At 42.6% G+C, this 24,565-nt stretch overlaps 3 protein-coding genes across 18 annotated transcripts in view; 2 read left to right on the forward strand and 1 right to left on the reverse strand.

The window, feature by feature from the left end:
* Positions 1-361: 361 nt before the first annotated feature.
* On the forward strand, positions 362-4,174 carry LOC134861088 (FUN14 domain-containing protein 1). Of its 2 annotated transcripts, none has more exons than XM_063878096.1 (5): positions 362-494; positions 1,386-1,554; positions 1,722-1,797; positions 2,107-2,241; positions 3,026-4,174. In XM_063878096.1, the coding sequence occupies exons 1-5, from the start codon at positions 470-472 to the stop codon at positions 3,101-3,103; spliced, it is 483 nt and encodes a 160-aa protein (XP_063734166.1). In that variant the 5' UTR covers positions 362-469; the 3' UTR covers positions 3,104-4,174. The 2 variants fall into 2 exon arrangements, with proteins under 2 accessions (XP_063734166.1, XP_063734167.1); XM_063878097.1 differs by having other exon boundaries at positions 2,107-2,235.
* A 301-nt stretch (positions 4,175-4,475) lies between these two features.
* cenpl (centromere protein L) lies at positions 4,476-7,450 on the reverse strand. Its single transcript, XM_063877509.1, has 5 exons — positions 7,368-7,450; positions 5,943-6,111; positions 5,578-5,832; positions 4,780-5,343; positions 4,476-4,703 (listed from the first exon to the last, which is right to left on the reverse strand). The coding sequence occupies exons 1-5, from the start codon at positions 7,385-7,387 to the stop codon at positions 4,629-4,631; spliced, it is 1,083 nt and encodes a 360-aa protein (XP_063733579.1). The 5' UTR covers positions 7,388-7,450; the 3' UTR covers positions 4,476-4,628.
* Positions 7,451-9,568: 2,118 nt separating this feature from the next.
* LOC134860969 (peripheral plasma membrane protein CASK-like) overlaps positions 9,569-24,565 on the forward strand; it is a 31,243-nt gene continuing 16,246 nt past the window's right edge. For all 15 annotated transcript variants that reach the window (XM_063877893.1, XM_063877898.1, XM_063877903.1 and 12 more), the window contains exons 1-5: positions 9,569-10,360; positions 19,085-19,197; positions 22,112-22,217; positions 23,709-23,786; positions 23,892-23,964. In XM_063877893.1, the coding sequence (XP_063733963.1) occupies positions 10,296-10,360; positions 19,085-19,197; positions 22,112-22,217; positions 23,709-23,786; positions 23,892-23,964 (435 nt within the window). In that variant the 5' untranslated portion in view covers positions 9,569-10,295. The remainder of the gene's footprint in view (positions 10,361-19,084; positions 19,198-22,111; positions 22,218-23,708; positions 23,787-23,891; positions 23,965-24,565) is intronic.

Raw genomic sequence — 24,565 nt, forward strand, 5'->3', positions numbered from 1 at the left:
TTCATTTTCCTCCCTGAAAACCTCTCATCTTTTATTCCACGAATATTTTGGAAGCATATCTAAAATGATTTATTACATGAATGTTTATGTCACCCATGTGCATTAAAGTGACATATTATCTTACTTTAAAAAAACATGTTAACATATCATTTAATATTCAGTAATATGCATTAACACTTGGGTGTCAATGGAACATTTTCCCTCTCAGACTGGTTATTATATGACTGCAATGCATCATTTTGTAGGTGCCTTTCACACCATGTTGTGTATGCACTTTTCAAAACAGCATTATAATTATTTGACATCTTGAAATCCATAGAAAAAGGTGCAGCATTTTACTAATAAAGCTGCTAAATTGCTGAGCATAATCAAGCCATATCAGAGCATTTTAACTGACGTGGCAGAGCGTCATCGTGTGGGCGTTGCTTAGTATTGTCAACATCCTGATGACGTAACCAGTCTCTCCAAAATGGCGACGGCGGACCAGAGAGAGGGTAAGTGATGTTGTTTGTGAGAAATAACGCGGTATTACCCTAAAAAATATTGAAATTTGAACTTTTAACAACAATACAAATAACATAAGGATACACTTTGACTTGAAGCAATACAAATGTGAAAATTCAATTAAAATTAAAGCATGTCTTCACGATATTGGGTTGGTAGCCATTTGGGGCTAGCTAGCTAATGTTAGCTTCCCAAGTCATTTACATAGAATAGACAGGAAGGATTCACAGCCTGTGGTAGACGAACTGCTATTAAAGTTGGTGTAGTATATTTGAATAGTCTTTTTCACTTGTTGGGGGGTTGTCATACGTAAGATGCTGTCAGTGTAAAAACAGTCCATATTGTGAGAGCTCATCAGCAGTGGTGGAAAGTACATCTACTCAAGTATTGTGATTAAATACACTTTTGACCGATTTGTACTTGACTTGAGCATTTCCATTTAGTGCTACTTAAAACTCCTAGAGACTAGAAACATTGTACATATAAAAACACATGATATGCTGATATGGTAACCTTCTAATATAATAACCATACACCTATAATACTTTGAAGATAGCCATTCTGCATAACGATTTGACTTGTGATACTTGAAGTATATCTAGCTGATAATTCTTCAGTACTTGCTATTATTCTGAAACAGATCATTGTGCAGAATGAGTACTTTTACTCTTTGTACTTAGATGCTATGATGCTCATATTTTGCACTTTTAGATGTTTGAAAATCAGAACTTTTACTTGTAGTGGATTATTTTAAGACCAAAGTATTTATAGTTTTACTCGAGCAAAGGAGTACTTTGTCAAGAGATTGGTACAAGACATTTCAGCCATTTAGTCTGGTGACACTACATATCTTTGTTAATACTTTGCTACTCTTATTGTAGCCGGTCAGGAGGACCCAGAGAGTGAAGACGAGCTGTATGAGGTGGTGGACCTGACAGAATATGCCCGGAGGCACCAGTGGTGGTGCAGGGTGTTTGGCAGCAACTCTGGCCCGATTGCTGAGAAGTATTCTGTGGCCACCCAGATCGCGATGGGAGGGGTGACTGGATGGTAAGGGACAAGGATCTATCTGCTCATGCCTGACATCTTTAACAACGGAGGCTAAAGTAATGTCCACAAACCTGATTCAATATTGCTTGAAGAATGAGAAGATTATTATGTACAGATCTTCCAGCCAAGGATGCATGATCTACATCTCTTCCTCTCAACTCGTCCAGGTGTGCGGGTTACCTCTTCCAGAGAGTCGGGAAGATTGCTGCCACTGCTGTTGGAGGAGGGTTCCTTCTCTTACAGGTAAGAGCCTCAATATTTACATCTCTTAAGTGATCACAGAAAATGCATCCTCTTGCAGCATTCACATTTTCCCATTGAAAACTGAGGATGCCAGCTCTACGGCATGCCGCTCATCTGGTCTGCTCTCTGCAAGAAGAAAGACTAGCATTGTGTGTTAGCTGGCTGTTGATGCACGCAGGCCATCTGGATGCTTATTGCGTGATGTGATTCAAACAGTCTTTTGGCCATTTTACAAGTAGACTGCGCTCTTACTTTATTCTCAGAGTGCAATATTAAAACATTTCAAATCTGAATTTTTCCCTCCCACAGATCGCCAATCACAGTGGCTACGTGCAGGTGGACTGGAAGAAGGTGGAGAAGGATGTGAACAAAGCGAAGAAGCGCCTGAAGAAGAAGGCGAACAAAGCGGCACCAGAAATAAACACTTTCATTGAGGAGGTAAAGGTACCTGTGACAAAGCTTGCTCTTTGTTTCCTGCTTTATGCACATCTGTACATTACTGACACTATTGTATACCTTACCTTATACTAGCAATAAGACCACCGAGCCACACACCCAACATAATTTAACATTATTTAGAGCTAAATGCATTTTTTTGTGTCCTGATTTATGTTATCTGCAGTCCAACACTGCCCTCTAGTGGTCGGTCAGCTATATTACAGCTGACCGACTAGCTAGCTGTGACACTGCAGGCTTTACAGATAATGTATCCATCAGCAGTTTATAGTGAGGGTGTACCAAATAGTTTGAAGCTTCATATATAACGTTGATATTCCTAATCTAAAACATAATTTAACGCCCTGCAGCTCCTTTTTTTTTGTTGCATGTATGTTAATCTGTTTCAACCTGGTGTTTCTGCACTGTTGCAGATCAAAACTAGGCTACTCTTATAATTACGTACTTTTGCTCTAGAAGCATCAAACCTCCATAAATGACAGTTGTATAAGCACAACAACATGAAACATTGGAAAGCATTAATAGAAGCTGCAAATGTAAAATTAAGTTTGGTACAGACAGAAAGTGACTAAACATGAATACGTTTTCTATTTCAGACTATACTCACTGACTCCTGTTATGCTTTTTGGGGTTTTTCCATTCCTCTATAGGTTTTTGTGCATGTAAATGGTCTGCAAAAGCTAAAATCCCAAAGTTCCCTCCTGAGGTAGTTTCTGCTGCCTTCACTCTCCTGTTAACTCCTGTTCGTCTCTCCCCCTCCTCTCCTGCACAGGCCTCCGATTTTATAAAAAGGAACATCGTTTTGTCGAGCGGGTTCGTCGGGGGCTTCTTTCTGGGTTTGGCCTCCTAAAGCTAAACAGCCTCCACTTCCTGTGAATCATCTCTACATAGGTCAATATACTCTCCATTGTTTACCTCAGCTGTGTGTGCATTGATTCACCTTTTAACAAACTGAACAGGGGGGGTTAACATTAAAGCATGATCTGTTGTATTAATTGTGTAACATTGTTCTCCTCCCCCTAAATCAATCATAGCTACTTATTTCTGGACTGTAGGCACATTTTGAGGTGTTTTTATTTGGAAGCTGGAGTGGATTATACTGTGAGAACTGTCTCCTTTGCCTAACAAAGACTCATCGATGCTTTTTCAACTCTAATCCGGATTGACTGTCCCCTCATGCATTCGCCGGGTGGCCGCTGATCTCATATTGTTATAAATTAGCATGCGTGGGCGCCATTGTAAATACGTAACCAGAGGTAAATATTATATAAAACAACATAGGAAGACAGCAGAGTGGGAAGTTAGCACCTTCCCACAGTCTGGGGCTTTTTTATGTAGCTGTGAGATTTATGTGCCATATGGTTGTGGGAGTTAAAAAAAAAAGAAAAAAGTTTCCAGTCTGAGAGAGTTCTGAATATACAACACATATCATGAGGGTAAATCAAATGTCTGTGAATGTTACTACACTGACAATCTTTTATTCCCATAATCCTCAGCTGCACAATGCCCCACAATGACAGGATGAGCATCTGCTGCACCCTAATTACACACCAAACAGTCCTGTCATTAAGGAGCGTAATGGAGCGGCGATTTGTGACTCCCACGCACGGCCCCTCGCTTTTGTCACTGCATGTGTGTCAGTGTAGCAATAACATAAAGAGATGCTGCAGAGTCGTGCGTATTCACATCATCTAGATAGGACGACCACACATAGGGGTCCAATAAGTCGATCACAAGCTGCTTATTTTTTTGGCCTTTTACTTACAGTGCAATATACGGTATAACAGATTGTTTTTTCTGTCCTTAACTGGCATTTTTATTGCTTATCCTCCCTCATTGTTTCTATTTAATGTTATTTGTTATGAGCTGTACGAGTGTTTCTTTGAAATAAAGTTGCCTGATATTGTTTTAAATACAAAAAGTGTGTTTTATGGAGGGAAACTGCCGTAAGCTATTCATATCCTTTTAAAGGGAGCAGAGGGGTTTTGCAGCATCTGGGCAATTAAATTGTCAAATTTGATGGTGTATGAAGAGTGAATTTAATTAGTGGAGAGCTAGAACATTGCTTTAATTGATGTAGACTGGTTGAAAATTAATCTTAAGTACACAGTTCAGACGGATCCTTCATTTTTTTTTTAAAAAGGCATTGAATTAGTCTAAAAGTCAGGCGTTAATTGGTAATAAAAAATGCTAAGAGAAATAACAAACATCATGCGCCAGTCAAACATGCTTTTCACTTTTATTTACAACTATAAATGACAAACATATATAAAGAAATGGGAAAAGAATATAATAAGGTTAGGTATTTACAACAAAAAGAACCTACATTTTTGCAGCACAGTAAACAACACGGGTAACAGTCTTTACTGTGTCCCTCAGATGGGCATTTTGAGGATGGCGCACTCGGTCAGCAGCGTCAGCGTGGTGATCAGGTATTTGCTGTTGGAGATCTGTAAAAGAAAGGAACAAATGTTAGTATTCTTTAATTCACTGATATTGAAAAACAGCTGTTCTGTCCGATGGTACCTTGATCATGCCGGTGTGCTTGGCTGATCCCAGAGCTGTGGAGACCTCGTTCAGGCAGCCCGCGGACAGATCCAGCCTGAAGTGTCTGAAGAAGTGTCCCTTCAGGCCCTGCATGAAGCTCGTCACCTCCTCAATGTCAATACTGTCCTCCTCCTCCTCCCCCGCTCTATCCTCCTTCCTCACAGTTCTCCACAGCTCCCAGGCGTCTTCAGAGTTCACTGTGTATGTGACCTTCAGCGGTGGCTCTACCGGAAGAGTCCAGATCATTTTGAGCTGCCGGATGCTGGACTCAGGGTTGCAGTTAATCCATAATGCAATCAGCCATTGGAGGCTCATGTGGCTGATTTCCAGAGGGCCGAAGCAGCAGTCGAAGGATTGCTGGAACCAGGATTGAACTAATGTAGTGAGAGCCCCGGCCCCACTGCTGCAGAACAGCGGCAGGCAGATGAAGTCCTTAGTGAGTGACTGCAGGTACCCGGGGTTCACGTTGATGCAGGTAAGCCAGCCGCTCCAGACTGGCTTCAATGGTTCATTCTGGCTGGCAAACAAAGACTTCCTGTGGATCTGTGGCGGGAAAATGAGCCGTTAGAAACAGCACAAGGTATACTCAAGATACAACAGAAATAAATACAATGTTGGTCCATTTATTTGAATGAAATAGACCCCCTGCCTTTAAGGGGGCCCTATTTTGCTCCTTTTCAGATTCATATTAGTACATTTGCTATTAATAAATAAAAATATGACACCATCAGCCTTAAAAGGTTTTTCTGCCTCTACAGAATAATATGCATGCTATACCTGTATGAGGACGGTCTCAGCATCATCAACTGACTCTGTCATCCCCTGCACCAAAGAGAAAGAGACTCTGAAGGTGTTATCTGTTCCCTCCACATCCACCGCCAAACCTTGCTGCTTCTCTGCAGCAATAAACGCAGACAGCTGCCTGGAGTAGCTCTTTAGCTGTGTGTGCCTGAACCGGTACAGAGGAGTAACGTACGACAGCTGCCACTCCGTCTGCACCAGTAAGGTCAGCTGCTCCTTCGTCATCTTTTCCTTGACAGGGAAAGGGGGGGAAAAAAAGGTGAGCATCCCGTGTCACATTGTTATTATTTGCATGTTTGATGGCATACAAACATGGAGAACAATGGCCTGGGCTGACTCACAGTGATATCGCGAGACTTTGGAGCCTTTCTGCTGGTGTCGAGCCGCCGTGCTGTCAATCCTGGAGTGAAGCAGGGACGTGAAGCTGCCCCTAGGCCGCTGCGGTACGACAACCTGTAGCTTTTGCTTTTACTCCTCCTCTCAACTACACTGTTGAGTGGAGTCCTCACACTGGAAATCATACAGACGGATCATCACATCAGCTTCATCTGGTGTTATTGTGCCTGTCAGTCATACAGATCGTCTTTTCATAGACTATAAATAATCAAAACTGTGTAGAAAATCCCTTTCTATGTGTAAAGTTGTACTAGTTACCATTATTCTCTTATGTTCTGTTAACATATATTATAAAACTACACCCTTTTGTAGCCATGTATAAACAGTGATGGGCAAGTTACTTCCAAAATGTAACACAGTACATATTATTACTGTCTTTTTAAAGTAATAAGTTACATTACATTATTACTGTCGCTGATGTGTAATGCGTTACACTACTTTTGCGTTACTTTCACCAAAATAACCGCAAAAGTATCTTTAAATGCTAAAATGTAGTTTATTGCAGCTGAATAATTAAAGCTATCTATCTGGCAGTGCATGCGGAAAATAGTTAGAGATAAAACTCATGCTCCGTTTAAGTGGGCTAAATAATATGGGGATTTGGCTGACAAGCTTTCTAAAAGCCGGCGATTCCACAGAGTACAGAGGCTGCAGATCTTCAACACTCTGCCACGAGTCTCTCAACTTCTCGGGGTTCAAGCAGCAGACCCAGAGAGTTACCTTCTGTTGCTCTGGCTTGCCCGCACTCGTGTGTTTTTCTTTTCTTTTCTCCGAGAAGCAGCTCTTCATTGCGAATCTGTTCTGCAGCCCTCTTAACCAATAGTAAACAGGCTTACTGAGTTACTATTCTACCTGCACATTTGTGTCTCGCGATGTTGTTGAATTCTTAGAAACAAAAAACATCAATTCGGGTTAAAATATGTTGCAACTGCGTTACTGAGAATTGTAACGGGTATTATATTAACCAAATGTTAGAAGTAATGCGTTATATTACCGCGTTACAGCAAAAAGTAATACATGACTGTAACTCTGTTAACGTACTCCACTAAAGTAGCAACGGAATAGGAGGAACCATTTCTAAAATGTGAAATTTAGTACAGCTGTTTTTATTCATGTCAAATTGAAAGTTGGAAGCAAACTAATTATAAAATATGTTGTATGTAATGTGAACAAATTGGTATCTTATTAAAAAGGAAAGACAACATTATTAATAACGAATGTAATTCGGTGTGACACGCTTTTTATACGGAAGTAAACGGCAGATATCGGGGCTACAAGAGACGTTCTTCAGTGCGATATTTGAATTTTGCAAAAGCATACATAATTTATCGTCAAAAGTATTTGTAAAACGTGACCTGATAGAGTTTTACCTGTGTTGATTTCGCTCCATGTCTGGCGTTTCGATAGCGGCAGAAAGAAACCGGAAGCAAATTTAAACGTCGCGCTTTCCCAGCAGTCTGCGCGGTTAGAATCAGCCAATCAGAGCAACCCAAACAGGAAGTGGGTTTTTTGTTTTTCCAAACGAGATTTTCAGTGTAAAACAAAAATAAAACATGAAATAAAGGGAAAGAGATTGACCATTGGTAAAAGGAAAATAAAAACCACACAAATCACAGAATAAAACAATCTAAATCAATCATGAAGTATATCATGCACACAAATAATTGAGTTGATATTATTATTGTATCATTCTTATTTGGTTAACATATTTACAGTCAGAGAATTTAAGTGATCAATCTGTGACATGTCTAACTCCAAAAATAAGAATTACATATATTAATTAAATCCTCTTGAGAGGTTGGATCATGCTGCAAGTAATTGGTCTCTTTGTGGCTCCAATTTTGCACAAATTCAGCAAATAAAATGATATATGTCTCCTTTTTCTGCATTGAGCTGCTGATAAATTATGTATGTATGTGTTATTTGGTTACTCACATTATCTGAAGTCCCCTTTTATTCGGGGAGAAAATGATCCTGTACTAATCATAGGTCATACTAGGCTGGACAAACTCCTGGGAATAAATCTAAATCAATGCAACATCCTCCTTAGTGACACAAATAAGTGTGTATAGCTGTGTTGGTGTGTGCGCATTTTCACTAGCTGCCAGTTTCACATGCCACCACCAAAACCGTCCCCCTCCCTGTTACCATGGAAACTGTGCCCTTTTTCTCTTTTCCTCCCCATGTATTATGCTCACCTTTTCTAATGTCTTTCATTTTTTTTTTCTGCATACATTATCCTCCATTTTTATTGTTTTCTGGTCTTGCATTCAGCCTTATCCTGCATAAGTGAGCCTGTGCCTCTGGGTGCATGCTGTATGTGTTTTCTTAAGTACCTGAGTATTGAACGGTTCAATGGCACAGACACTGCCATACATACAGTATGATGACCACATCAACAGCCAATCAGGTTATCGGTAGTTGCTGGTGGGCTTCAACCAATGGGGGATGCTGGCAGATGATAATATGTGAGCAGAGCAGAAGGGATGCAGCGCCATGGAAACTGCAGAGGGGGCCATGAGAGAAGAGCGCCTTCTAGTGGCGCCAGATGTCTTTGTTTATCCACTTCTGCATGGATGAGTTCTCCTTTCTGCTTCAGAGAACTCATTGAGTTATTTTGGTACTTTATTAATTGTCTCCCAGCTCAAACTTTGTTTTTCCCCCAGTGCGCACTAGGGAAAGGCTTTTCATTATGCGTCTTAGATATACAATTTGTAAAACACTGAGTTTGCATTTGCCTTCAATTGCTTACAAAAAAAGTAAATTATTGCTTTCTTTTTACTGTATTTTATTCGGGGATGTTCAAAATGGAGCAGTGGGGTGTGTATGATTCCCCTCTTAGCCTGTAGGAGGCAGCACTAACACATCCGAGGGCTGCTCTTCCCACACCTGAGGTTATCCCACCTGCGTCCCTGCACCTGCCACCCACACCAGAGAAACTCATGCACCTGCAGAAAGATTACATGAAGGTAAATAGACTTAATCCTCACATTATTAAACACTAATCGCCTCTGACACGTTTCCCCAGAGCTTTTTTTCCCAAAATGTTAGCCATTTGATAAGAGAAATGTCTTAAACTTTGCTATAATCATACAAAACCCAGTGGATGGATTAAGATCATAATACCATATGTCACTATCCCATTGTCAGCGTCCCCTTATTTGCTGAAGAACCTCACAGATACAAAATCTATGTGGGAGAATACATATGTTTTAGCTTATTCGTGCAAATGACAGTCTATGAGTGGGGAATACGTTATTCCTGACGGAGAAGACAACACAGAGGAATACACTGCATGTGAAATGGATGGAGATAAGAAGGGGAAAGGCTGACGTAAGGTGATGGGGGTTTGGATGGCTGACGCTTGCGCGGGACGTACTGGATGCAACCGTTAGAGGAGATTAGGAAACTGCGCCTGAATCGGCCCCCCTGCTGGACGCCATTCTGGCTCCTTCGGCGCTAGGACACTTGTCTGGGTCCACTCCGCGCCGCCATTTTGGCTCCGCCCGGACCAGTTTCCTGGAAGATAGAGGGAGGAGCCTGGCATTTCTGGAAGTCGGAGGAACAGCCAGTCAAAGCCAGCCAGCATCTGAGCCCAGCGTAAGAACTGGAGCAACGGTGGACGAAGGAAGGGTCGGCGGTGTTGGAATATAATTTCAATATTCACAAGCACAGACGGTGTGTGTGCAACGGAATAGTCTTCGACATGCAAGCGAAGGTCTTCCATTTGGGCTCTGGAAGCTGAAGCGTATTGGAGACCGGACCCATTACGGTGGGATAAGCCATCTGTGATACACAGGGTGTGCACAGCGCAATAACGGTGCGAGCCAACCGGTTATTGCATCGACAGCTAGCTCGCATTAACCCAGCCAGCCAACCATTTTCCAGAGCCCCGTTAGCTTGCGGAGAAGGGAGCATCTTCGTCGGTGAATGCTGCAAAGGGGAGTCCTGCATCTGATGGTACCCAAACAGTAAGCTACAAAAAAGAGGCATGCAAAGAGGGGTGTTTTTCTGGAGGAAATCTCCACGCCCTGGGTGCTGTTCTGTGGTTAGCTAGCTCGCTGGCTAGCTAGCCTACCGGGAGCTGAAGAGAAGGTGGGGCCGCGGAGTGACAGCCTAGCTAATGTGGCTAGCCGGCTAACTCGGACACTAGAGTGGCTACTTCGTTTTCCTGTCACTGACATTTGGAGCTTTACATTACCAGGATCGTGCTTGTTGGGACAGTAAAACCCCACCATTGCATCCTCTAAATTCCGTGTGGGTGGGCTATCTTGAGGAGAGCATCCTCGCTTACCTATATGACCATGGCGGACGACGACGTGCTGTTCGAGGATGTCTACGAGCTGTGTGAGGTGATTGGCAAGTAAGTACATCAACCATCAGTGGTGTAATGTAACTTATACCAGTGGTGTATGCATAAATGCAAATAAAACCTCCTTTAACCAAGTGCAACGTTGAAGTGATGAACACATTAAAAATGGTAATACATTTAACCTAATCATTTCAACATATGTGGTGCTTAAAATGACCAGTCTGCATAATGAGTACTTTTCTGCTTTTGTACAACTGTGAATGCAGTGCTTTTACTTGTAATTGAGGGTTGTTACCCTTTAGTATGGCTACTTTTACTTAATTAAGTAAATCATCCGAGTACCTCTTCCACCTCTGTTTTCAATTTCACCTTCTCTGCTTTTTTATTTTGTGTTTTTCATTATTTAATCTAATCTTGTTCAATTCTGGCTGGCTCTTATAATGTTTTGGCCCTCAGGTGTTTCAAGGGGAAAGTTCACTTGGTGGATGATGTGAGTCTTTTTTTTGAAAAAGGGGGTGAGGCAGGGTGGCTTTTAACCTTATCAGGGAATGCTCAGTTAAAATTATGACATTAATTATCTAAAAATGACATCAAATGTGTGTGATTTGGTTGCAGACGTAGTTTAGAGATGCAGTATTTTTGTTGAATTTGTCTCAGAAAGCTATGCCATGCTGTTGTGTAGTCTGTAGTTATGTCAAACATCAGTATGAGGCTGTGTTGCCTCAGCTGTTGATTGTGTATGACATAAAACAACATAATATTGATCCTATAGGCATCCAGGAGTTAGGCAAAACTGAGCTGAAGAATGTGCCTCACATTTAACCAGGTCTCTACAATGCAACCTAAAGGGTATTGCTGTATCTCTACTTGTATACCATTTGTTGACATTGGATATGGAATACATTTTTTGCGGATAGACTGGCAGTCTGGGTTTAAACAACAGGTGTAATAATCATATGTATGCAGACAGGATTTTCCTCCTCTTAATCTCCCTGCCTGACAGTTGCCATACCTGCATACAGTCACATTCTGGTGTATCTATGCCTGAATCACAATGGCCTCAGTCTGCATGTTTCTACCTCTGTGTGGTCAGATGGCTCCTCTATTCCTGCTGGAAGTGAAGCGGGAATGCTGACAGGTCGTCACAGTGCTGGGCTACCAGTCAGTCCCCTCCCCCCTGCAAGCTGCCCTCACTGGAAATCTGAGGGTCCATTAAGTGTGTTGTAGGGGAAAGAGGCACACTCTCTGCAGACCCTCAGGCCCTGTTCTATATCCTGGTACTTCCTGTTGTCTGGTTACTAATTGATGGAGGGCCAAGACTACTACCTTGGAGTCCCAGTAAAGGATACAGGGAGCCACTAGGGAGAGGAAGAGCGGAAATAGGGAGACTATCAAGATTGTATGTTTTATTTGACAATAGAAAGACATTGGGTGGTAAATGAATGGAAAATGAAACCAAGTCTTAGATTAAAACGGGGAAAGAGAGTATTTGCGAATGTGTGTTTTGAGCAGTTTTGCAGTGGAATAGCAAAGCATGGATGAAAAATAGTCTGGATCCTTTTTTATGACTGAGTAAGAAAGCAAAATGCCACAGTTATGTCACAGAAAAGACCAGAGAATCCCTCTCCTCCTGCCAGTTATTTTATGAGACTGTCTGCAGATGATGGATCAAGTGTGTTCAGTTCTGGTGTCTTGGGATGTGTTGCAGGAAGAAGGGGGGATCATTTTTCCTCAGCCCTGATGGGAGGGGAGGAGAGGGGAGGAGAGGCAGATCAATGGACACAAGTGGAGTTGGGAATGGGATGGCCCTGGGGCTACGGATATAAATAATGCCTACAGGCATTGACTGCAGCCATCTCCCACTTGGTTTCAAACCTCATGTTTTACTGTAGTGGACAGCTTGTCGGACCAATGACCACTCAGGATGGTAGTTAATTCAAATAAGAAATGGAAGTGCTTTATAGCCACAGGAAACCATGATAAAAAACCAATCCCCATGTTATCTTTGTCGTTGGGGATTATTCCTAATATTTCTGCTTAAATATGATTTTTGACAGAAGCCGGGCCATTATGGCAGGTAAGGGGATGGATTGATCTCCACTGGGGTAGTAACGGTATAGCACGGCATCTAAACCTCTTTTCTAAATCTATTGTTAAGATGTTTTGAACTAAGTAACTTGTTTCTCCTGACAATTTTTTGTCTGGCGGAAACCCTGCTGCGATATTAAAATGGACAGTTATATCATACTGAGTACTTCTGCTTGCCTATGATTTAGAAAAATAAGCCTGTGTGTGTGTGTGTGTGTGTCCGTGTGCATTTGAGGTGCAGACTAGAGCAGTCTGGCTTTGCTGTTGCCTACAGTAAATGGTAATTGTTAAAGGGGCCCTATTCTGCTCATTTTCAGGTTCATATTTGTGCCTCTACTGCGACATGTGGGGTGTGTTTCATAGTGATGTCACTATGTTCAGGAAGTAAACAGGAGTCCAATGGAGGCGTTTCAGGCAGGGGGAGGGAGTTTGCGGGAGTGAAACTGTAAACTATCATGCTTATTTCATAAAACGTATTCTCAAAGTTTCTTAAAGCCAGTTTTCTTCGGTTTGGCAGCTTTTGAAATCGTAGTTTTAGCTCCTTAGGATTTTAGGTCTGTGTCTGTTGTTTTTTTGCGGAAGGAAGTGAGAAGGAGGCACCTTCACACAAAACAAAGACCTTCACACAAAACAAAGACCTTGAAGAAGGATGAATTGTTGTTTTCGCTGGGATTTAATTGGCTCTGTGTCTATTGGATGATCTTGTGTACTCGTGTGTGTCTTGCTAACCTTTTGACCTCCTTTCAAACGTATAGACATAAACCCTATTATCCGGTCCGGCCCTCCTTGAGACTTCTTTTGTTGCTCTGAAGTTGTCTATTATTGTCCCTGAGCAGCTTGTCCCTGACTGGGTGGGATTGAGAGCAGAGGGGACGCCATCCCTGTTCAGTATTCATCTCCTCTGCTGGGATTGGAAAGGGAGCCACGTTCAAAGTCATCTCATGAGTGTGAAGTTATGGAGTTTATTTTGACATTTTGGTTTCTATATCACTTTCCTGCAAGTCTGTTTTTGATTAGATTTGGCAAGTCTCTGTGATATTATAGGTCTAGCCGTATAGATTAATAATACTGACTTTCATGCTCTGACGTGTATTTTAATGGACTAGACGCCAGTGGCAGGAAAAAAAGCACTTAGTCACTTTAAGGCTTTAAGACAATTAAAATAACCACTTTATGTAAATATAATGGACGACAAAGTCATCTAAATCGAGTTTAGATAGTTTTGGAAATACTATGCACCCTGTAGTAGCAGCACTGAGAACTCTGCAGACCATTGACACGCACAAAAAGCTTTATAGCACACCACAGGAAAGAGAAGACCGCCAAAAGAATCATTTGAATATCAAGAGCAAAAACATTTGAAGTTTTAGCCGGACGGACCCTTTCATTAATCAGGTCTTATAGTTGCATGGCAACAGCAAGAGCTGTCTGTCTGTGTGGCTATAACGATGCACAGGGACAGTCTGAGTTCACAGCTCATGCATGTTAAACGTACACTCCCCTTCTTCCCCTGCTGTTAAATAAAGGAAGATCAAGCGGATCAGCTGTCAGCTAATTGTTTGTAGTGTACAGTCAATATGTGATGTCATGTGACCTAGGCCTTATCAAAGGAGATTTTGATTGTTATTTGCTATATGGACAAAATCACAAGGGGAGGGGATTATTAGTTAGTATGGTAGAGCTGCGGAGAAGGGATACTGATCCTCACAATATAGATATTCATCAAGTCCTCCAATGTAAACGAGATCAATGATCATTCTCTCCCAAATCTTGAATAACGCTGCAGTTGCAATCTAACGTGACGCACTAACCAAAAGCCTGTTTTTGAGATTTACGCTCTTGTTGAAGAGTTAAAGCAATTTAATCTATTTCTGTCTGTAATGATTGAGTTTGAATAGGACTTAGATTGTTGAGAAGCACTATCGGAGTCACAGTGCTCTTTACTCCAGCTCTGGGGCGCTCATTAGAGCCGAGGATATTGCGATGTGCGAGTCTGAACCGATGAAGTGATCAGCCTTCTGGCTCTTTTTTTTTTCAAGAGTAGGATAATGAAATTGGTTGGACGACATTTAAATCTTACGTTTTCATTGATTGTTTGATCGCTTTTAGTGGTGGAATGGAGGTTTTCTGCCCCGAACAGATGCAGCCTTTTGCATACAAATCATACACGTATGCTTTGCTGCAGGAAGGCCAGATTGTTAAGCTGCTCGTACCGTTTGCGACGGGTAGATCTATGCTGCTGTCCATCCTGGGCAGCATTCACCTCTCTCCCCTTCAGCGTTCTCCTGTCACTCACTGAAGGCTTAATCGGGGGTGCATTCAACTCAGGTGTGGTAAAGGGAGGGAAATGTTTGGCGAGGAGAAACAGGTTGTGGTCAAAAGAGGAGCCGGGGAAAATTGGAGCCTAGCCTCTAGCTGTAGGTGTTTTTGTTTAATTGTGGGGGAAGTTAACCTGAACAAGAAGGGTGTGATGACATATAGGGCTAGCCAGAGGAGCTTGAGAGCCCCGGAGCCAGAGGAACCGGTAACTACTCAACCCCCGTGGGAATGCCCCTTTTTTGCCTTGGGCCGCTGGGAGTTTTTTCTGTGGATATTCTTCTTCTTTTTGCCGTGATTTTTGCTTTGTTGGAATATATTTTTGGGGAGTGACTTTGGGACTGTTTTATTTGACATATTCAGCTTGTGGTAAAGGCTGCATTTTAAGTTGGACATTTAATGACTCCAGAATGATTCTCTTTGTTGGAGTTGTGGGAATGTTTTGACCAATTCAACTGTTTAATAGAAGCTACGTTGTCTCGGGTTTAGTTTTGGGGGGGGGGGGGGCGGGGACATTACTACTAAGGGACACTTAACACATCATCCCCACTCCTTGCAACGTTGTATAACTCCAGCAGCTCCCAAACTTTTTTTTTTGGTAAATAGGCTTAGATTACAAGCTGCTTGTTACACATTTGGGTAACATTTTAGTTGTCGCTTATCAATTTTGAGTAGCTTTCTACACAATAGATTATGTATAAAATGGACAATAGAGATGCACTATAAATGCTCACATTAAAAAAGGTTTGAACTGGGGGATGTTTGGGCATTTTTGGTTGGGATTTATATCTATGCATCACTAAGTCATTGCTGATTCATTTTAAACTAGTAACAACATTGTATCAGAGCGTTTACATGTTTATTTGGATATGTCGTAAACTTAATTTCATATTGGTAGTGATGTTGGAGTCCATATTTGTGCTATATTTGGATTGCACATTCATTGTTTTGCAGGAAAACTGAGGGGTTAAGCCCCCAGTTTGGCAAGCACCGACTAATCTGGAGTGTCCTGAAGCAGGAGGCTGAATTCCTGCTGGGATCAATACAGTATCGCATTATTGAAGTGTCATCTTGCCATCTGTTTTGTAACGGAAAATGCTTCTGTCATTAAAAAGCAATGTCGTTGGGTATTTTTAGGTCGGCTTGAACCTTTTTTGAGCATTTGAGCATGTAAACATATCACGTTAGAGTGAAACATGCAAATATGAACCTGAAAATGAAAGTCTTGAATGTTTTTCTTGCACTCTTGTATAGTTTTGCTCCTTTCAGTTGCCCACACACACCCAGCAGACGAGTAGTTGTGAATGGATGTTCTTTCAGACTCCTCACGGTGTTTTAAACAAACCTGGATCCTCTTCTGGTTCGTGTAGAGGAAAATATTTTTTTCCTGCCAAAGCTGCAGTTCCTCCTGAGGGTGTCTCTGCTCTAAATTCTCAATTTGCAGCTGGAATACTAATTTCCCCGCTAATATTCAAAGGATTCTACAATTTGCATAAGTGAGCACTCTGGATTATTGTTGCTTAGACATCCACAGACTGCACATGAACAGCTCTGAACTTTGTTGAACTTGTGAAATTACCAGCTTTGCAGTTGAGCTAGGTTTGGGCAGTAGGGCAAACGGCACTTATCCTTCAAGCCGTCTGTCGGGATCCCTTTTATGTTGTTTTTTTCCCCCCCTTTCATAGCCTCTGTGCAGTTGTGTGAATAGTGGTGATGAATCCACGGGCGTCACCGCTAAGTCGTCTATTCTTAAGCTCTTTGTAATCACCTCCCTGGTATCTATTTTCTCTATACACTAATACTCTAATTTGATGTCTATAGCAGAGTTTCATGAAAGCAGCAAGCAGAAAAACGAGTTTGCCTGCTAACTCCAATTTGTTTATGCATTTCACATCTGTGCAAACATTTCCCCCCACGCTTAAACTTTTGGGACAGACTCACCCGGGTGAATTATGCTCGCTGCTGGCCTCAGCTAAAGAGCGAAATGCTGCTTTAAGCAAAGACGCTCGCTCCCAGGAGAGCCGTGCTGGTGATGTTGAGTCTGCAGCCACAGATGTGTCCTGTCTGTTTAGGAAAGAGGGACAGGGGAAAAAAAAACAAAAAACCAGAGAGGGGAATTGGTTCACGGCCAGTGTGAAAAATGCCTCTCATATCCCGTTGTTGATTTCCATGGAGCAGGGTGTTGGAATGGGCCTGGGAGCAGTCTGTAAAGATTGCCACTTTAGGCTAATGTTTGATGACTGCCGCTGTCGGATGTGAGCCATGTGTGGGCGATTTGTATGAGCCCACTCAGCACAGCTGCGGTGATGTCAGTATGGCATGCGGCCTCTGCGCTTCCTCACGCTCAGACACACACACACACACACACAATGAATCTCGCTGTCTCATACGTGCTCTATATAACAGCTACTGTACTGTACTTTTTTATTCCAGATCACGGGATGAATTGCATTCGGGAATAATTAGAGGACATATTCTGCTCATTTTCTGGTTCATATCTGTCTGAAACCAACCCAGTCTGCTCTGATTGGTTAACGGCTTAGAGCCGTACCGCCCCTTAGCCTATCAGGTACGTTGTGTTGGAGCGCTGGCCAATGGAAGTGCGAGTGTTGCATAGTGGTGTCACTGTGTTACAGAAGTAAACAAAAGAGTCCAATGGAGGCGCTTCAGGCAGGGGGGGTGGGGGGAGTGTGTGCCCCCAAAAGCATAATAGGGCCTCTTTAGATTCAATAACTAACCCATCCTCCTTCCCATCGCAATGCATAGAAACAGCCCCATGGATTTGATTTCACTCATCCTGTTCGAAATGAAAGCCAAGATTGCAAATGGGGTGGGTGCAGAGACCTGGCAGGTTCACTGGAGCCCCCCCCTCCATGACTTAATGGTGGTAATGAGTTTTATTGACTCACATTAGATCAGTGGCAAACATGGCCTCCCGGCAGCCACCAGTCAAACTCCGATCTGAGAGTGTTCTTAATAAAAATCTCAGCTGCTGCAGCCCCTCAACCCACGGGGGGGGGGGGGGGGGGGGGGGGTCAGGCAAGGGGCAAGGGGCAAGGGTCAGCCGTGTTTTCAGATCATCGGCGGGATTCCTGTGAACTCGGGGGGGAAGAGTGTCGTGTTTTACAGTGTCTCTGCGCACACATGCTGCCTGCAGTTGTTTGCACGGGTTAATCTTTACAGCAGATGTGGGAGAGTATCAGCTGCAGCCCCCCCCCCCCCCCATACTCCACACACTTAAAGTAAACAGCTTCTACTGTTTGTTTGACACTCACACTGGCAGTTAATTAGCTAATTCAGTTAAAGCAAATTGAAATGGTCACCACTTTGCGATTTTGTGTGTGTGTCTGTGTGTCCGTGTGTGTGTGTCCGTCCACGCATTGGTTCCGCCTCTGAGGCTTGAGGACTTTAGGAGATGTAGAGACAGCTGTAACACAGCAGGGGTGTGTGTGTGTGTTTAGTGTGTGTCTCGGATGGCTAGGGGAAACAAAAAGGTGCAAATGTCTCAGCTTTCAGTGGCTGCTCCCGCCACTTTGTGACTGATTTAATCCAATGTTCAGGCATAATGACAAAGAGATTATCATAAGCACCTGTGAGTGTAATGAAATAAAAGCTATTATAGTTTCTGCACGGATTCGACCTGCATGTGACAAATAACACTGAGATGGGAGGGATTGTTATACTCACAGAAGGGCTCTTTCGGGTCTCAAGTCATTGTAACACTGCGAGCGAAGCCAATTAGTTTCTAATGGAGAATTACTTTGGACACAGAAAAGGAAAACATGCCTTTTAGCGTGTAATGTGTCAGCCCCGTTGCAGATGTAGCAGGAAACACAGCCCTTTTAAGATAAGCCTCTACATTCTGTTCAGAAATAACCTCTGTTGGGTAGGTCTCCTTTGCTCAGGTCTCCTATAATAAAGCTTTTTATTTTTAGCTTTTACAGCTGTGCTGCACACCACTGCTCTATAATTCCCACTGGCACGGGCATGCCTGGCTTACCACCCGCTGTAAATCCAGAATATTTTCAGAGAAGGAACCATGTCTGCTGTGTGTTGTGCGCATTATGCTCCTTTTTAGGTTTGTATTTAGTGCCTCATTTGTGACACGTCTCCATGCTTTAATGTTCAAAAAGCTCTTCATACTGCCTGTGCTGCAGCTCCTCGTTTCACCCTCTGTCTGAAACCATGGGAGACAAACCCCCTCTGGAGGGAGCTTTGGGATTCTAGCCTTTACAGACAATTGACATGTCTATAAAACAAATTTACAGGAGGGTACAAACCTCACAGAGTCGGGCCTCTGTGTTTGAATCTGCTGCGTGGTTTTATGTCTGTGTGTTTTAATCATTAACGCTTCATGTGTCTGTGTTGCAGGGGTCCCTTCAGCGTGGTGCGGCGCTGCATCAACAGGGACACGGGCCAGCAGTTTGCCGTGAAGATCGTGGATGTGGCCAGCTTCACCTCCAGCCCTGGCCTCAGCACAGAAGGTGAGGAAACCCGCCGGCCTGCTTCGAACCGTGGCTGCAAATCAGACCCGGGCGTTTGTTGTCGTGCACTTTGAGCAGGAGATCGGGATGAGAGAGGACAGGTGTTAATCACAGAGACTTAATCTTACATCTTTGAATCTAGCTTGTATCATGCGCTGCAGTGCAAACCCCACGCATCTTGTGCGAGTACAACAAGTGTTGGGAATAAACTGCAAATAACACCTAACACACAGATTGTTTACCGGCAGTCTCACACACAAATAAATGAGGCGTAATGTGACACCCAGATGAGTAATAATGGATGCTGGAGCTGCATTTGTTTGCCTCCTTGTGTGTGTAATGGGGTTAGGTTGTGGCGTGTGCGAGTTATGCCATGCCTCACCATGTGGTTTTGTGCTTGGTCATGCTGAGGTCTACGTGTGTGTGCGACTAAAAGAGAAGGAGCGATGCAGCGAAAGATCATAGGTGTGTGTGTGTGTTGGTGCTAATGTTGGCGTTCACTATGAGCCATCTGTGATGGCCCAGTCAGAGATAAGCAGGGCAGCCAATCACAGCAAGACGAGGAAATGAAGGAAACATGTTGCACATATGTGTGTTTGCGTTCCTCAGAGACTTAATGTATTCGCTTAAAAATATAAATCCAAAAAATGAGATTGTTTACATTTATTTAGGGCTTTCCATTAAAGAAATGTATAATTTAGAATCTTTGATTAATTATAAAAGCTGCAGCTGTAAGATAAATACAATTCAATTTGGAAATGCAGCACATCAGCACTTCCATTTGGTAAGTGGCAGCCAGTTGATCATTAAAAGTTCACTCCCCTTTTTTTTTTTGACACACACATTTCTGACATTTTGAAAAAGTCACAAAAGAAGCAAGTGGACTCAAAGTGGAGAGGCGGAGCGCTGGAGCGAAGCCAGACCCGGAGAGTGGTTTCCTGGGAGCGCACACCTTTTTTAGCTTGTTAAAAAAGAAACTGCGTCAGCATTAAAAAGGAAGCAGAAGCTGAGGAACAAACATAGGAAGTTCTGTATGAATATATCCGTGTGTGTGAAAGGGAAGTGGATACACACTTGAATAATGGTGCAATTAGGAGATTGGGCAGAGTATTGATGAAAAGCAGAATGCAGGATTACCAGAATTTAAGAAGAATTGAGCGTTTTCAATTAACACCCCAGCTTTATGGGTGCTGAAAATACTTAGAGGACATATTTTGCTCATTTTCAGCTTCATATTTGTATTTTGCGCCTCTACTGTGCCATTATACATGCTTTAATGTGCAAAAAGCTCTTTATTTTTCTGATTAGATGTATTCGGTCACTCTCCTAGCCTGTGCCTCTACCTTCACTTATTATTCTCCAGCTATCTATTATTATTATGCAGAGAGAACTCTCTCCCACAGATATCAGACTCTATAATAGGATTCCTCCCAATATATATATGTATGAAAATGAATTATCCAGCAGCTGTAGTCTAGCCTACACCTTCCGTGTAAGAATTGATTTGGATCGGGCCCCAGTGAGTGGCATTGCTTTCATTCAGGCTGTTCCAGGCCTCCCTGGCGCTCTCCGAGAGGGTTCCACGCTGCCATGCGGACACTGGGCGTCATTGTTAGTTCCACTGGAGAATAGACACTCGATGAGACGGGCCGGGGATCAGGACAAGGAGAGGAATAATGAACGCACAGGAACAGTAGAATGGGGGCTCTGTAGCGGGGACATTTCTCTCTGTTGCATAATGATAGTGGTCTGTCACGACACAATGAACACACACACGCACACACTGAGATCAGTAGACATGCAGATGGAGGCTGGAGTGTGTAAATGAGGCTTTTATGGAGTGAGCAGCTAAACAGCAGCACATAATGTCTGTCAGCGTTTCTAACCCTACTCAATATTTCCTTTTGTTTAAAGGGGCCCTGTTATGCTTTTTGGGGGTTTCCCCTTTCCTGTAGTGTGTTATGTAAGTTTGTTTAAGCATGAAAAATGGTCTGCAAATGCTAAAATCCCAAAGCTATCTCCAGCCAGCCAGGCAGCTAACCAATCAGAGCAGACTGGGCTCTGGTTTCAGAAGAGGCACAGGCAGTATGCGAAAAATAAAGAGCTTTTTGAACATTAAAGCACGGAGACATGTCCCAGTAGGCAAGCATTGTATTGTGCTGTTACAAGGGCCTGATGCTGATGATCAAGAGCCAAATGTGCGATTCAAATTGGTGTTGGAGCTGCGTTACATCTGGTGTATTTATGCCAAACACCAGCTTGTCTGCCCAACATGTGAACGCTCACCTTATGTGCTCAGTGTCTCTAAAGGAAGTGTGTAAATAAAAAGCTTTGCACACCCTCTGGTGGTGAGCATCTGAAATGAACATCAGGGAGCTTTCTCAGCTAAAGGTCATCTGATGTTTTCTAAATGACAATTGTTTATTCCCTTGATTTTCACCTTTAAGTAAATAAAGCACTGTGATATATGAAGAAGCCAGGTGCCTAATCCCTCAGTAATGCAGCCTGTGTTTAAGGGTGGCGGTCCAACCTCATATGTTTGGGTAGAAACAGCCCAAATTCATATTCCTCAGCGCTGACATTTAGCAGCATAATGTAAAGCAAGTGGTTTTGGAAATGACAAATACACCTACAAGGAGAGTCAGACATTTTAAAAGCGGCGCTGCTGATGTCACGGAGAACATGAAGTCCTCGAATGAGCCAAGAGAGGAAGCTCATTTAAAAAGCTCTGCGAAATGAAACGGATAAATCAGGGAGATTGACTCAGTGCGGGAGAGATGTACCGTTTCCTCAGCTAACCAGCACCTGATAGAGAGAGGCCTGGGAAAAGGGAATAAAGGCAGTTTGTTAATGTGAATTATAAGGAATTACAGTTACTTTCAATGTACGTTATCTTTCATAATATCTCTTCTAGATCTGAAGCGAGAGGCCAGTATCTGCCACATGCTGAAACACCCGCACATCGTGGAGCTGCTGGAGACCTACAGCTCCGACGGCATGCTCTACATGGTCTTTGAATAGTAAGTCAGTCCCTCATGCACGATGCCAACCACTTGGGGGTTTGTTATCATACATTTATTGCTTGTTAACCAATCCTGGAAACCAATATTTCCCCCAGTATCACAGCCGCGAATCAGCCCCACGTAAGAAGGTGTTTCCTCAATATATAGATGGTGTGTGATTATCCGAATTCGAGCCTCAGCTTTTGCATGGTGATTTCACACATTTTACAAAATACTGCCAGCCCACATATTCCAAAAGAGAAGACTTCACCTCAGCGCATTCAGATTAAAACCATATTGTTTTAGCTTGTGCAACAACAACGGATGATCAATGACATCAAAGGCAGAACTAAAATCAAGTAGTACTGTACCCACTAACGTCCTATCATCTACTTCCACCTTCCAGTCATCGGTCGTTTGTGTTAAAGCAGTACATGTTGAATGGCCCGGCCGGTAATCAGTGTTAAGATTGTTACCTTAAGTATTCTCTCCATTATCTTTCCTAATGCTGGTAACAAACTTATTGGGCGGCTATTTGTACCAGAAAATGGTCCAGCTGGATTTTTTGCAAGTGGAATAATTTTTGCTATTTTCCATGCCTGTGGGCAAACACATTGTTCAATACTCAAATTGATGATATAGCAGATGAGCAACATATCTAAGAAATGTACCATCTAAATGATCCACACCTGGCGGTTTATCATTACATTCACCTAGTAGACATTCAACATCTGCAATTGTCACTTTCTCTAGGTATTTCTAGGTTGCTTCATATTTCTCCTGAGATCATTCGCTTTATCAAGAAAATAATCATTCAAATAATTAGCAATTTGCACTGGTTTAGTCAAGAATTTCCCTTCCACCTCAAGATATGTTGAGGCGGATTTCGGCTTACGGCCCATCATGCCATTTACTAAACTCCACAGCTGTTTCTTATCATCCTTAATATCTTTCATTTTATTTCCGTAATACAATTGTTTTTTCATCCTTTATAAATGACTACACAAAACCATTTAATTGATCTCCTCACAATTACTTAATTAATACATAATTAATTATCTGATAGTGATTGGTTAAGATGTCCAGCAGCGGTATATAAAGTAATACAGAAAAGCTCCACATTTGAACCAATTAATGCATCTATATTCATAATCCAGTCATTTCAGCTATGTGATTCTGAAACGGGCCATTACGAATGAAGTATTTTATAGGTACATTTTGATGCTGATAACCCGGAGTAAAATCTAAGGAAAGTTGGTTCTTTAATTGTATGTTTTTACTCTGTTAAACATTCAACCTACAGGAGTCATGCAGAGTCAAGGATCTGCTTTTTCTCATTTTCTCATTTTCGTAATTTGATTCCTCTGTGTGGATTTTTATGTTGTGACTCACATATCCTCCCGAAAGCTTCCCGACAGCAGCTCATAAAATGGCTCCCTGATGGATGTAGATTTACTGTGGGAAAACTCCGGTTTATAATCAGTAAATTCATGTATTTCTTTCCCTTAGTATGGACGGAGCAGACCTGTGTTTCGAAATTGTGAAGAGAGCTGATGCTGGATTTGTGTACAGCGAAGCAGTGGCCAGGTAGGACGCGCAGAGCTTTTTAAATATGAATAAACCCTGAAAATGTATCGTGGATTCCCCATAATGATCTCCCGGGTGTCTTGTTTCTGCTCCTCCTGCATCCAGCCACTACATGAGGCAGATTCTGGAGGCGCTTCGGTACTGCCACGACAACAATGTGATTCACCGCGATGTAAAGGTGAGATCCCCTCAAAAAACGCCAATCTTTTTCATGAAAAGGGTTATTAAAATGTCACAGCCTCTCATATGACGTGTGAAGAAGATGGAGTAATAACTCTCTGTGGGTGAGAAAAGGTGATACACTGCTTACGAGAAGTTATCACACATCCTCATTTTTTTCTAGTTTTCATGTGGCTCTGAGTACAAACTACTCTAACCACCTGGAAGCCAGTGCATTAAGCAAACCAGTGCGTTAAGAGTTCTTATAGTCAGATTAGCTTCCACCAGTGATTTCAACAGGATTAGCCATCTAGACAGCAGACACTAGCACAGCAGATGGCCTCTGATCCTCACACTGTCGCTACCGTTTGACAACTCGGTCCCCAAAGGGATGAAAACGGCCTTATTTTCAGTGTAAAACCAATCGCCGTGTGCTGTAGGTCAAACGCTTGTTGTTTTTGTACCACCTAATATAGATCCATGTGGGGCGACAGCTTTTGAGGCGTGTGGTGAAAGGAAACTCTATTCGGTCTATACTTCTCCTTTCTCTGAAATATGCAAGATCATATCACAGAGGAACAACAACATGTTCAAATGTACACACATCTCTCAGGTTTACT

This window comes from Eleginops maclovinus, chromosome 24, assembly GCF_036324505.1.
Source record: "Eleginops maclovinus isolate JMC-PN-2008 ecotype Puerto Natales chromosome 24, JC_Emac_rtc_rv5, whole genome shotgun sequence".
In the NCBI taxonomy this organism is placed as follows: Eukaryota; Metazoa; Chordata; class Actinopteri; order Perciformes; family Eleginopidae; genus Eleginops; species Eleginops maclovinus.

What these genes read in the sequence shown, in the direction of transcription:
- LOC134861088 (XM_063878096.1), top strand. Translation starts at nt 470, where the DNA reads ATGGCGACGGCGGACCAGAGAGAGG. An exon ending in GACGGCGGACCAGAGAGAGG is followed by an intron (nt 495 to 1,385) that starts GTAAGTGATGTT and finishes CTCTTATTGTAG; the next exon opens with CCGGTCAGGAGGACCCAGAG. An exon ending in CTTTCATTGAGGAGGTAAAG is followed by an intron (nt 2,242 to 3,025) that starts GTACCTGTGACA and finishes TCTCCTGCACAG; the next exon opens with GCCTCCGATTTTATAAAAAG.
- cenpl (XM_063877509.1), bottom strand. Translation starts at nt 7,387, where the DNA reads ATGGAGCGAAATCAACACAG. An exon ending in ATGGAGCGAAATCAACACAG is followed by an intron (nt 6,112 to 7,367) that starts GTAAAACTCTAT and finishes TATGATTTCCAG; the next exon opens with TGTGAGGACTCCACTCAACA. An exon ending in CAAAGTCTCGCGATATCACT is followed by an intron (nt 5,833 to 5,942) that starts GTGAGTCAGCCC and finishes TTCCCTGTCAAG; the next exon opens with GAAAAGATGACGAAGGAGCA.